The sequence below is a fragment of the Nelumbo lutea genome, chromosome 4, assembly GCF_056320005.1.
Source record: "Nelumbo lutea isolate HS-2025 chromosome 4, American lotus-T2T, whole genome shotgun sequence".
Lineage (NCBI taxonomy): Eukaryota > Viridiplantae > Streptophyta > Magnoliopsida > Proteales > Nelumbonaceae > Nelumbo > Nelumbo lutea.
Window position 1 is genome coordinate 2,434,884 of NC_142687.1, and position 14,300 is coordinate 2,449,183.

Consider the following 14,300-nt stretch of genomic DNA (forward strand, 5'->3'; position numbering starts at 1 on the left):
CGTCTCATGAGGCGTCAATGGAGGTTGTGTCGATGGATATGAGTGGTGTGGGAAGGGTGATGCGAAAGCAAGCAAATCGAAGAAATACGGCCATGGATAACGCCATCTATCAAAAAGAGGACAAGGCCATTGTTTCAGGCGAAGAAGGGATCCACAACGTATCCTTCCTTATTTCATTTAGGACAGGGTAGTAGCATCCGATCATCCACTTCCTTTGCTTGCGCGTGGATCACTGGGTCCCATCTTTCTTCAGCTTCTGTTTGGCTTCTGGGATATATATCCTACTGTACAGCTAGATACTACGTGAACAACTTGCAGGAGATCTGAACTCACTATACATTAGGCTGTTTTGGGAGCCTTTGTACATGATACTTTAGGAATAATAGCATAAAAGGGCAATTTTCGGAGTTTAATATCAATAAAGGTAATATATCTAAAAATAATTCAAAAATAGGTTAACTTTTTAAAATTAATATCAATAAAGGATAAAAAAAACTGTTCATCTTCATCTTCTTGCTATTTATTCACTAGAGCCGCCGCCCGTTCCCACCTCTGCCTCTGCTTCCGGCAATATTGCCGGAGATGGGTGGAGACAGGGGTGGCGGTGGCAGCGAGTAGAGGAATGACCACCAGTGTTGCCGCTGCCACCCCCGACAACGTTGTCAGAGGTGGAGGCGACGACGAATAGCGGCTCTGATGAACAAATGGCAAGAAGAAGAAGATGAACAGTATTTTTGCCATTTATTGATATTATTTTTAAAAAGTTAACATATTTTTTAAAATTTTTAAATATATTACTTTTATTGATATTAAACCCCAAAAATTGCCCATAGAAACCCTACTTTAAATTCAGGTCTTCATTTGCTTTTTCAATTAAAAAAAATGGTATAAATACCTTTTTACCCATACTCATTTTGAAATGTATATAATTCACAACAGTCGAGTTTACATCCTAATCTTGGGATTAATGCCGTTTCCTCGGAAAATGGTGTCATATCAGAAATTCGTTTTCTGAGAAAATACCCACTGTTTGATTAGCCGTTTTTTCAAAATTCAGAAAGCTGTGATCTGAGAAACACCCTTTTTGGTGTTTTCCCATTTTTCTACTGTTGCTAACAATGGTGTGCGTTACACTAATCTCTCTATGTCAATCCGGCTCTATGTTCTAAAACCTAAAACCTGGATTGGTGGTTGATCCACTTTAGCTTTTAGATAACGGTTCATTAATTTGATCATTCAAGTAAAACAGTTCTACGTAACATGAACAAAATGAAATCAAACTATCATATAAAGTTATAAACTATTCGTCGGATTAGAATTTCGTCTTCTAAAACCCTACATCCATTGATAAACAAGAGAGGGAAGAAATATCATAGAAGAAGAAAAGAAAAGCGGCATCGTTTGTGTCAACTATGATGAACAGGACAGATGCTTAACATGTCCGCCCGTCATCCATGGTCCATCTCATGTATATGAATTTATGAATATGAAGAATAAAGGGTCCTCCCTTTCTCTCAGATGAAACTAGAAAGTGAGAAAAGATGAGAAAAAATGAATTGGAATCTTGGGACTTGGGTCTGCCTCTTAATCCTTCCGTCTTTCAGGATGTTAATATTGCTTTTGACCAATGAAAAAAAAAAAAACTTCAAAGAGCAAGGTTCCCAAGTCTATTTTCTGAAGTATGGCTACCATGTGAATAGTATGACTGGGAATTCATGACATGAGACTGCTGGCCTGCTGGGTATGTTCGTGACTTGGCCAATTCCCAAACATACTTTTACATACAAACGCCAATAAAACAAGGAGAGTGCAAGGAGTGGACCAGCTTGACGTATAGGGAGCACCCCAATACCCACTGTCAGCGCTGAGCAGACCAACACAGATGCCTCACGCCGATGGTAGATCAGTAGATGCACCAGCACCAGGTGTGATGAATCTCCAGAATAACAATCTACCTCTTTTGAGGTATGGATTCAGCACTGTGAATCGAAAAGAAAAATTAACATTGCTACTTTGCTAGCAGTTATTTGTCAAAAAAACTTAAATGCCATAAACTGAACTTGGACAAAAAGTGGACTAGTATAGACGTGACTACAAATTTAAACACATGCATGAACCTACAAGGATGCCCATTGCCTTTCCGGAAACAACTCCCCATTAAGAACCAGAATCATCTGGCCTCGATTTTGTCCTATATTGGCGTCCTGATTTCCGAAAAGTTGTGGTTTTATCTGCTGCAAGGGTTTCCGGATCATCTTCCTCCATCATACAGGCTTCATCACCTTCTTGGGCTTCACCTGCAGCAATGCCGAGAGGAAAGACTGCCTTGCGCATGGACTCCTTCAAAGCGTCTTCCTGGTTTTGCTTAATTCCAGTGCTATTGTCAACCATTGCAACATTAGTTGTCTTCTTTCTTGGAGTAAAGGTTACTGATTTTGGAAGGTCATGACATGTATCCTCCTGTTGGGGCTCTCCAGTAGTTGATTTTTTCACCATGTTAAGGAAGTCCATATAAGCACCACGGTTAGATCCTTCGTCAACTTCCGATGTTGAATCGAAACTATAACGTGTATATTTAGATGGATTCCGTAGATAATCTGGGATCCCAGAAGCTTCTTGTGATGAGAACGAATCATTCTTATATTCTGAAACTGTACCTGTTTCCATTGAATGGCTCACCATCGTAGAATTCACAGCTTCTTCCAACTCTTGTTCAGAATCATTTTCTTTACATTCGGGATCAAACCTGACACGTTTTTGTGACTTGGATTCAGCCTGGTTTTCCTTCCTTTTCAAAATAGATTTCAGGCAGCCACCATCCTCGGATACTTTTACTTGAGGATCTACTTCAGCTGGTTTAGCTTGTGCAGCCAGAAAAGATTCAGTACTTGCAGCCGCCTCTTGATCTTCTTTGAGCCTAATTTTTGCAGCCAGGTGATTTGCACGTGGGTCCCTGGTGAACTCCTCAAAAGAATTAGGAACCACATTGGAGGAGTCTACATCTATCCCATAATCAATAACGTCCCTCATGTACAAGCGGTCACCAGCATTTTCCTTGCCAATTGCCACTTTGTCATATTCATCCTCTTCATCCTGCAAAATGTCTTAAATTACATTAGCTAGAACACAAAATACTCGAGCTCCAAATTGAAACCAAGTGTAACTTGAGTTAATATCTGAGTCAAATTTCATTTCACCCATAGTCCACCCCTTTCCAATATTAACTTCTTTAAATATAACGCAAAATATTCAAGTTCCAAATTGAAATCTTATGTAACTTAAGTTATCATCTGACTCAAATTTCAATTCACCCACAGTCCACCCCTTTCCAATATTAATTTCTTTTTCCTCCTTACCCATCCACCCCACCCTTTTTTTTAGAGAGAGCTTCTATGCTTGTAAAATGGTTAGCTGAATCATTCCCGTAAACCAGTTTTCCCTTTAAATGGTTTTACTAATAAAAATGGTAAATCTAGCACAAACTGCAATATGACCTGCCAACTACCAGTTGTTTCACTCTCAAATTTGTTAAAACATTTGCAAACAATATTTTTTTATGAGTAAATAGAACATATTAATTGATGCCATTTGCAGTGACCCACCAAGCATTGTTTTAAAAGGCTATGAGGCCAGGCAATGAGCCTATACCTTAAATAAGCATGGTAAAACTGCCTCACTTATAAGATACACTAAAGGCCTACCACCCAGAATACTGATAAGTTTGCATCTCTCACCTTTCACCTCAAGTAGACAATCCTATAAAAGAATACCAAGTGAGTCCTAACATGCATTCATGCACATCTTCCTTCTGGGTAATCTCATGTATCCCCTTCTTTCCTAATTCAAGTAGAACTCTCTAAAGGTATAAAGAATATAGTTATGATACTAAAGGTACAGTTGACAAAACCTAATAGAATTTGCCTACTCCTGCACTCTCTTCCCCAGAAATTTTAACCTCTCCCAATCCCAAGAAGCCACAGTTTCCACTTGCCTCAACTATTCACCCTCAGGAACTAAATGGAACTTAAACCTCAGAAGGTTCCTGCGAGAGGCAGAACTTGCAGACCTTGTAAACTCTCTTAGTGAGGCCTACGTCGCCTCCCCACTACCCCTGACCTTCGGATTTGGAAACCTAACCCAAATGGCAAGTTCACTGCAAACCTATTTCAAGGCTCTAGTATCAGATGGCAGGGATTCCACCTTCCCAGTCAAGAAGGTTTGGTGTTCTCATATTCCCCCAAGAGTTTCCTTTTTGTGTGGGAGGCTTGTTTAAAAAAAAAAAAACTAAACACTTATGATGTGTCACAGAAGAAGCTCAAAGGCAGATGCATCTAAGGGTGTCAACGGACCGGTTTTGGGTTGGACTCCATCCAAATCAAAATCCATTTGGACGGATTGGATGGACCAATAAGACATTGAATTTGGACGGACCAATATGACATATTGGATTGGACCTGATCCATCCATAATGAATTTATATTGGATTGAGTCAATATCTGGTCCATTAATAGAAGATAAGAACATAGGTGTCAATGGACCAGGTTTGAGTTGAAACCAATCTAAATTAACAGGAATTTGAACAGATTGGACAGTCTCTGGACCGGTCCAAAATATTCATTGGACTGGATTGGACCAGGTCCATTTGTAATGGACTCACATTGGACTGGACCGGATTGGACCAAATCCAGTCCAATTGACACCCCTAGATGCATCTTCTCTCATGTTTGCCCTCTTTCCCTCAATAATGGTGAGACGGCAGAACACTAATCCTGCATTGCCCAATAACAAGGAAGATCTGGTGCTTCTTCCTCAATCTAGTGGGATACAGCTGGATGTTTCCTGAGCAAGTTTTGGATCTTCAGTGACAGTGGCATGGAAAAGGTTTAGGAAGTAGGGGTAAGCTCTATTGGAGTACGGTGACCCATGCAGTGATGTGGGGTGTTTGGGAGGAAAGGAATTTGAAAACAAAAGCAGGAATATTGAAGACCTGATCTCTCATATTACCTTCTTATGCAACATTTGGGCTCTTAATTCTGAAGTTTTCAGAGGTATTTCTCTAAATGACCTTCAGAGAAATTTAGCAGAAGCCCTCCACTCCTCTCCTGGAAATGATTTAACTCAAACTCTTCACTCTAGGAAGGAGAATCTGATAACTCTAAGCTTTGATGGTAGTGCTCAAGGATCCACATGTCAAGCAGGAATTGGAGGAGTAATCCGTGGGGGCATCTTTTGGGCTTTCAGTGGTCCAATTGGGAGAGCTGATGCCAGCAATGCAGAGATCTTAGCTTCTCTCACAGGTCTACATTATATCAAGATGATCGGCCCTTCCTCTCTAACCATCAAAGGTGATTCCGCTAATACGATAAATTGGCTAAGGCAGAAGAGTGGAGGACCTTGGAGACTTGCTCATGCTGACTGAAGCTAGAGATATTTTGGATTCTCTGAATGTGAAGTTGGTTTGGATTCCTAGGGAACTAAACTCTGTAGCCCATAGAGGATCTATGTTTACTGATACTTCTTTGCCTGTGTAACTCTGTTTCTGCCTCTTAAGGCTTCTGTTCATCTTCTCTTGTTAACTTTTCTCAGTTAACTTTTAATAAAATCTCAGTCAACCTTTCTCAAAAAAAAAAAAAAGTTTAGAAGTGATCTGTTGCAAGATGAAGAGGCTAGAAGGGCTAGGGGAAGACCAAAAGGTACACAGGTTGAAATTGTAAGAAATGATTTAATGATGGATATGGAACTTGTAGAGAAGATGGGCCGAATGGCCCATAGGCTGTTACTGTATATTATCTTTATGTTCTTCTCTGTAATGGGACTTATTCTGGGCCCATACTCTTCTATGTTCATTTTTTGTAATTTCTTGTCCAACTAAGGACCTCTCTTGTAATTACTAAAAGATTAACTTAATAAAAGAGTATTAGAGTGTTAGAAGGAGGTTAAGTTCGAACTTCTCATCCTCTAACTCTCCTTGCCGCAGCTCTCTCTCTCTCTCCTTCTCTAATCTTCTCTTGTTAGTTTTTCTGGTTTTCTAGCACAGTCCCATACTTCTAGGACTGTTTTTCAACTTGGTATCAGAGCGGGTCATTGCTTGGCATGTCACTCATGTGGTTCTAGTTCAGCCAACTGCATGAGGAGGTTCTAGGGCTGAATGTTTACAATCATTCGCCTAGTTCTTGGAGGTCATTGGAGGGTGCCCAAGTTTCTATACACTTGGAGAAGGGTTCGATGACCAGGAAGAATCAGAGAGCAAGTTTTTCAACCTTATTTGAAATCAGAGAAAAGGGATTTCGAAGCTAGCTCAGAGAGTAAAGTGTTCGGCCTGGTTTGAAGTTCAAACCAAAGATACTGTAAGTTGTTTTCTCAGTTCTTTGCTGAATTATTTTGTTATTTGGGAGGATTGTTAAAGCATTCAAAGCACATCTCCATTCAGCCCACTGTTGCTGGACTGATTCTACTCAGAAATTTCTGGGTTATTCTGGAAGTGTGGTTCAGCTGTTGTTGGACTTCCAAACTGCTGAAAACTGATCTAAATTAAGTGGTACAAGCCTCTACTTTAGTTCAGCTACTTCTTGGACCTATACGGAGTGCTCCAGAAGTGATTCCTACTTGTTAACAGTGGAGTGTTGACTGCTGCATACATAGTGATTGTAAAAAGGCCTCTTAAGTACTATGGATTATATTTTTTGTTCTCTTTGGGAAAATATTGTTGGGAACCAAGAATACATAGTGTTTGGAGGTTGGTTGATTGTTCCTTGAAGGCTGAATCAGGCTTGCTTCTTCTTGAAAGTGCTGCCACCGAACTTGGTTCTCACGGCTATTAGGCCTGAACTAAGTTTGTGAGTTGTTGTGTTTGTTGTTGTTTCAACTCAATCTGAGTTCTTTAAAATCAGTATACTATTGGTAGCTTGCCGAAACCCTAATTGGAGTTGTTACATAATGGACTTCTCAGAAATTGAGACAAGAGTACTGCTGAATATGGACATACTTCGGGAACTACAATTGATTCCTTGTTGGCTGTAACTACAGTTAAACTGGATGGAACCAATTATTTGGCTTGGTCACAATCCGTAAAAAATCATATTTGCAACAGAGGGAAGTGGGGGCTTATCTCTGGGAGCAAGAAAGCTCCCCCAGTGGATGATCCCTCTTATGAGAAATGGGTGCAAGAGAATTACACAGTGATTGGGTGGCTTGTGAATTCAATGCAGCCACAGATTAGTCAGCATTATCTCTGGATGAATTCGGCTAAGGAAATCTGGGATAGTGTTGCAGAAACGTACTCCCAGAAACTGAATGTAGCCAGAGCCTATCAACTAAGGAGTGATGTGAAGAATCTGAGACAGGGGGGAGAAATCCCTTGCAACATATTTCTCCACCTTGAAATCTCTGTGGCAAGAAGTTGATCTAATAGAGGCAGTGACATGGGATACTCCCACTGATGCTGAGACCTACCGGAAATTAGTTGAAAGGAACAGGGTTTTTGAGTTCTTAACTGGGCTAAACCCTGAATATGACATCACAAAACAAAATATTCTATCAAAGGAAAGTGTCTCACTATCACAAGCATATGCTTTAGTCGATAGTGAAGAAAGCAGAAGACAGGTACAAGTACAAGGAGTTGGCACTAATGCATTTGCAAATATGGGGGTTACACCGAAAGGAGTTATAGGGGCTCCCAGTGGAACTGGAAAGAAAGGTTGTTTGTAAGTATCGCAAGAAGCCAAAACACACCAAGGAAAAGTGCTGGAAATTACATCCTGAACTTGTTCCTGCTCGATTTCAGAAGAAAAATGATAGTAGGAAGACAGGGAGTGCAAATGCAGCCACGGATATAGATGTTGAAATTAAGTCTGCATGTGCACAATTAGCAGCCATGAAGGCTGAGTATGCTAAATGAGATAAATCTATTATTAAGTTTTTAAATATTCAGTATACCAATCTTTGCATTTTAAAATACTGCATATCTAATAGTGACATGGGCCAACAGTACCAATCAACAAAAATTGACTAAGCCATTGATCAAAAAAGTCACATCACTTGGCTTGGAGAACTCATATATGCAAAAGGAGTTACCACCATGATTTGACCCTCTATACTTGGAATGGAGTCAACTTGGGAGAGTCATGCAGTCAACTTGGAGTTAACAATCTATGAGTTGAAGCTGGAAGTTGAGAGCTACCCACCTTTATAAGGTTGTCTAGGTGAAATATGATCAGCCATCTTGAAAGAGTGACCTCATCATCCAACCCTTCAAAAAATTCAGTCACCACTGCATTTGCTCACTCAAGTATAAAGGCTTTTGCTAACCATGCAACCACCTCAGGTAATCCTAAGATCCCTTGGATCATAGACTCAGGTGCTTCTGATCACATGACCAATCTTTCCACTTTGTTTGTTTCATATGGTTTGCTTCCTAGCCGTGACAAAATCACCTTAGCTGATGGCTCTCTTGCCCCTATTTCTGGCAAGGAAACTGTCAAGGCTACGAACTCCTTACTCCTATCCTCCACCCTTCATGTACCTAGATTGAATACTAATTTGTTATCTGTAAGTAGCTTAACCAAATCATCGAATTGTTGTGTAACATTTTTTCCTTCTCATTGTGTTTTTCAGGACTTGGAGTCTCGGAAGGTGATTGGGAGTGGCCATGAAGTGAATGGAATATGCCTGCTTGACACTCCTGGACAATGCATTGATCATCCTAAGAATGTTGCCTTTGGATCTACCTTGTCAAAGTCTGTCAGTTGAAGCATGTTGAGTCATTGTCGTTTGGGTCATTTGTCTTTTTCTGCTTTAAGTCATCTATTTCCTGAACTGTTTAAGGGAGTCAGTGTGTCCAGTCTTAATTGTGAGTCTTGTCAGTTATCAAAGCATTGTAGAAACAGTTACCCTTTGGGCAATAAAAAATCCTCTTCTCTTTTTAATATTGTGCACTCTAATGTGTGGGGGCCTTACTACTTATCTACTGTGGGGGGCTATAGATATTTCATCTTGTTTATCGATGACTTTTCTAGATTCACTTGGATATACCTAATGAAATCTCATGAAAAAGTTCCAAGACTTGTAAGGCAATTTCATGAATTTGTTTTAACTCAATTTGATACCACAATCAAGATTTTCAGATTTGACAATGCAAAAGAGTACTTTGAGAAGAGTTTATCCTTGTATCTCTCTGACATGGAAGTTGTTCATCAAAGTTCCTGTGTTAGAACCCTTGAACAGAATAGAGTTGCTGAAAGAAAAAATAGGCATATTGTTGAAGTTGCAAGGAGCCTTTTATTTGTCTCACATGTTCCCACAAGATTTTGGGGTGATGCTGTTCTCACTGCTACCTATCTCATAAACCGTATGCCATCCAGGGTTCTAGGGTTTAAATCCCCCTTCAGTCTTCTTCATCCAGACAATGATCTCTTCCCTATTCCTCTCCGTGTGTTTGGTTGCACCTGTTATGTTCACATTCCAAGTGTCCAGAGACATAAGTTTGAACCAAAAGCCCACAAATGCATCTTTCTTAGTTATTCCCCCACACAAAAGGGTTACTGTTGTTTTGATCCAAAGACCGGCACCCGATATGTCTCCATGGATGTTACTTTTGATGAACTTTTTCCTTTTTATGGGTCCTCTCAGGAAGGACATTGTCAACAGGGGGAGAGTTTGTCACAAGTGTTTGGTCTTCCTCTCCCTGTCCCAGTTGAGTCTCTTGATGGGCCCGTGTCCTCACAAAATGAATCAGGGGGGGACCAGTCACTTCATTCTTCTTGTCCTAATACTTATATCTCTTAAACTCCTCGTCCTGCCCACAATCCTAAGGTATATCAAAGGCAAAGGTCCAGGAATGAGTATGTTGTTTCTCTTGTTGCAGATGAGTCTCATACACTTCCAATCGCAGATGAGACAACAGGTGTTGTTTTAACCTCTTTGGAACCATTTTTCCCGGATCTTGATATTCCTATTGCTGTTAGGAAAGGAAAACGGAAGTGCACTGCACACTGCATTTCCAAACACCTTTCTTATGACCTACTTTCTCCTTCATACTTTGTCTATCTCTCTTCAGTTGCTTCTAACCCTATTCCTAGATCTGTGTCAGAAGCTCTTGAGATTCCAGAATGGAGAGATGCCATGCAATCTGAGATGGATGCCCTACACAAAAACGATACTTGGGAAGTGGTGGATTTGCCTGAAGGGAAGGATCCGGTTGGTTGCAAGTGAGTCTTTACCATTAAATACCATGCATATGGGACTATTGAGAGGTATAAGGCCAGACTGGTTGCCAAAGGGTACACACAGACGTATGGGATTGATTACTTGGAGACCTTTGCTCCAGTTGCGAAGATGACATCTGTGAGAATTCTCTTATCTCTGGCAGCTCACTTTGATTGGCCTCTTTATCAGTTGGATGTAAAGAATGCATTTCTGAATGGTGACTTACATGAAGAAGTCCATATGTTTCTCCCTCCAGGAATGTATGGAAATGAGATGCAAGGAAAGGTATGCAAATTGAAGAAATTTCTTTATGGCCTCAAACAGTCTCCTAAAGCATGGTTTGAGAAATTTAGAACAACACTTGTTAAATTTGGCTACACTCAGACACAGTCAAATCATACTCTCTTTGTGAAGAGAAGTGATTCCCTGACAGTCTATCTCATTGTGTATGTTGATGACATTGTTGTCACTGGTAATGATGCATCAGGAATTCGTGCTCTTAAGTCTTTCCTTCGTACAGAATTTGAGATTAAGGATCTGGGGGAATTGAGATACTTCCTTGGCATAGAAGTTACTAGATCCAAGAATGAGATTGTTATCTCCCAAAGGAAGTATGTCCTTGACTTGCTCTCTGAAACTGGGAAGATGGGTGCTAGACCAGCTGCTACTCCTATTGATATGAGTCACAAACTGTCTACTTCAGATGGAACATTGTTGGAAGACAATGGGGTTTTTCAGAGACTTCTTGGGAAGCTTCTGTACCTGTGCATGACTCGGCCAGATATTGCATTTGTTGTTAGCTGTATTAACCAGTACATGCATGCACCTAGAGATGCTCATATGGCAGCTGCAGAACGAGTTCTGTGTTATTTGAAAGGCTCTCCAGGAAAAAGGATTCTGTTTACCAAGCACAGACATCTGAAACTCGAAGCCTATACTGATGCTGACTGGGCTGGAAATATTGATGACAGGAGATCCACTTCAGGGTATTGCAGTCTGGTGGCTGGTAATATTGTCTCTTGGAGGAGCAAGAAACAATCAGTTGTGGCCTGATCCTCAGCAGAAGCAGAATACAGGGCCATGGCACATGGAGTCTCTAAACTGTTGTGGCTAAAGTCATTGATGGAAGGACTTGGGATTGATTATGACAAGCCGATGATGTTGTACTGTGATAATCAGGCTACCATCAACATTGCCCACAACCCCATACAACATTATAGAATTAAACATATTGAGGTTGATAGACATTTATTCGAGAAAGTCTCTTCAGGTGAAGTGTATCTTCCATTCATTACCTCTGAAGGACAATTGGCAGATTTCCTCACCAAAGGACTTCCCAAGGCAAGGCTTCAACATGACACTGGCAAGCTGGGCATGATTGACATCTATGCTCAGCTTGAGGGGGAGTGTAGAGAAGATGGGCTGAATGGCCCATAGGCTGTTACTGTATATTATCTTTATGTTCTTCTCTATAATGGGCCTTATTCTGGGTCCATACTCTTCTATGTTCCTTTTTCATTATTTCTTATCCAACTAAGGACATCTCTTGTAATTACTAAAAGATTAACTTAATAAAAGAGTATTAGAGTGTTAGAGGGAGGTTAAGTTTGAACTTCTCATCCTCTAACTCTCCTTTCCGCAGCTCTCTCTCTCTCTCTCTCCTTCTCTAATCTTCTCTTGTTAGTTTTTCTGGTTTTCTAGCACAATCACATACTTCTAGGACTGTTTTTCAACTGAACTAAACATAATAGAATTGTGAAATAGGATTCATGTAACAGACCCCACATAGTTGGGACTTGGGATATGGCTTGGATGATGATTCCCAAAGTTCCCCAATGGATACATTTATAAAATTTCTCGCCTGGAATCCTAATACAAAGATATTCAAAATGGGCTAAAAGGTAATATTTAATCTGAAAGCAAGTTGCATGGAATGAATATATTTCTTGATGGGAACTGATTTGAACACAAAAAACTACTGAAAAGACAAATAGCCCTTGTTTTTAACCAAAAAAAAAGTCAAAATATAGGATTGTTGCTGTCCTTTAAACAGATTTCTGTGCTAAAAGGATGTACCCCCCATATAAAAAGTTTTGGCTCGCCCAAATCATCCTCAGCAACTCTAATAATAACTGTTACATTATATATCACGGTATAATTTTTCAGTACACAATACTTAGTTGATGTATTCAATTCATTTAGTTGCTGAATTCCAAAGCCCCCAACTCAAGTTCGACAATAAAGAAGCAACAGCTCTAGCTTCAAGCCTAAACAACTCATTCAGCTGGATTTCTAAAACTACCCTATGACTGCTGAAGGAGTGAGTAGGGAAGGTCTTCTCTTGAGAAGGAGGGGCAGATCAAGCCCGGCAGATCAGCCAAAAGTCAAGTGTATTTTATTTCTTTCCTGTACAAATCAGCATAAGTTGTTGGAGTGTCCCCTGCTCTTGAATCTCTTTCTAGTGCGGAGGTTCTCTTAAAATCATTTTTTCCCAATAAAAAATAACACTAATGATTTTCCACTGAAAAAAAATATATATCACATCAATTAACGATGGTCATTTAGACAATGCCGCAACCATACTCAAAGCCTCAAGGGAGGTCTTTCGCACCCCAGTTTCACAAGTATGGTATAACCCTTCCTCTCTAAAACAACATTGCATGGAATCCAAAAGGTAGAATAATTGTGTGGGCGTAATCCAGTAAAATTCAGATTTCAAATCTGTAAGGGTCTCGACATATGAAACCTATGGAATGCAAAGCAGGATGAAAATTGATTCCATTTCCACGTCCGAAATCAGCAGCAATCGGAACATCTCTTAAATATAATGGAATGCACCTACCTCTCTTTTTCCAATATACGATAAACCTAGCCGAGACAATCTTTGGATTGCCAGACAAAATAAGATTGAATTTCACTGCCGCCTCAATTCCATGGATTCCGATGACTATCCCCAAAACTTCCAAATTCAACAAAAACATGGAATTAAGGACTTAAGGAAAGGAAAAAAAAAAAAAACAGTTTTAACTGTTCAGCTACGAAAAATAACACAGAGGGCAGAATCGGCCCCTTCGATTCCGCCCCAATCCAACTACAGTCTAAAACGATTCTATTCCGTCAGAAACTAAACGCTAGGGTTTGCTTCTAATGTTTAATTTCCTCAATTCTAAGAATTGAAACCTTGCTACGGAAAAAGAGTAATTATTAACTGAAATAACACCAGAAATAAAATCCAATCTTGCAGTAGAAACGGAGCTTACCTCCTTATCAAGAGTACAGTCCATCCCAATCGAGGACCTGATCTCCCACTCTTCCCTATCAAACTCATCACCGCCTCGTCGACCATCTCCATCGTCGTCATCGAGATCTTCGAGGTCCTCCTCTAGCTCCTCGCTGAGATTCCTCGTGTTCTTCTTGAAAGCCCTTTGGTTGGTAGCGAATAACCCATTGAAGGACGATGAGCAAGGGTTGTCTTCTCTGTCAGGACCATCTCTCTCTCGGTTCCATTCTTTCCTCTCGACCTCGTCATCCGTGAGAGACCATAGTGAAGCGAGGGATGACGGAGAAGAGGATAGAGAGCCGAACGCCCTGTCAACTCGGACTCTGAAGCTGTCTTCCATGGGTGATGGCCTGAGACGAGTGAGCTAGAATGAAAAAACAACGCTTTTTCTCGATTTCGGATTTAAGCGACCGAACAATACTCGGGTCCTGTAAAAGAGAGTAGGGTAAGGATTCTCTGATATAACACGGGAGATGAAGAAACGTCAGTGGGGTGGATTCATCTAGTTTCCCCTTGGGATAACGTTTTGCCTTGGTCTAGGGTGCAACCGGTTTGGTCCAGCTCGACAAAACTGTATTGGATTGAGTTGGGCCAGGCCGCTATATTATGGGCTAAACTAAACCATTATAGTTCCTTCCTATTTTTCTTTCAAACCAAACAACAACCTCGAGTTTAACGTGGTGTTTGGCTTGGAGTGGACCATGAACCATAGTTAGTCATAAGTAGACCTATTCATGGCCGGCCCAGCCCTCGAATGGGCTTGAACAGGTTTTTTGGCCTACAGGCTTAACTTTGGGTCAAAAAGTCTGGCCCGCAT

General features: G+C 40.6%; 1 protein-coding gene across 2 annotated transcripts; it reads right to left on the minus strand.

Annotated features, from left to right (window-relative positions):
• Nucleotides 1-1,533: 1,533 nt before the first annotated feature.
• Nucleotides 1,534-13,971, minus strand: LOC148853364 (midasin-like protein). Of its 2 annotated transcripts, XM_088941773.1 has the most exons (3): nt 13,464-13,971; nt 2,122-3,093; nt 1,534-1,979 (listed from the first exon to the last, which is right to left on the minus strand). In XM_088941773.1, the coding sequence occupies exons 1-2, from the start codon at nt 13,821-13,823 to the stop codon at nt 2,158-2,160; spliced, it is 1,296 nt and encodes a 431-aa protein (XP_088797899.1). In that variant the 5' UTR covers nt 13,824-13,971; the 3' UTR covers nt 1,534-1,979; nt 2,122-2,157. The 2 variants fall into 2 exon arrangements, with proteins under 2 accessions (XP_088797899.1, XP_088797897.1); XM_088941771.1 differs by lacking the exon at nt 1,534-1,979 and having other exon boundaries at nt 1,983-3,093; nt 13,464-13,960.
• Nucleotides 13,972-14,300: the final 329 nt, after the last annotated feature.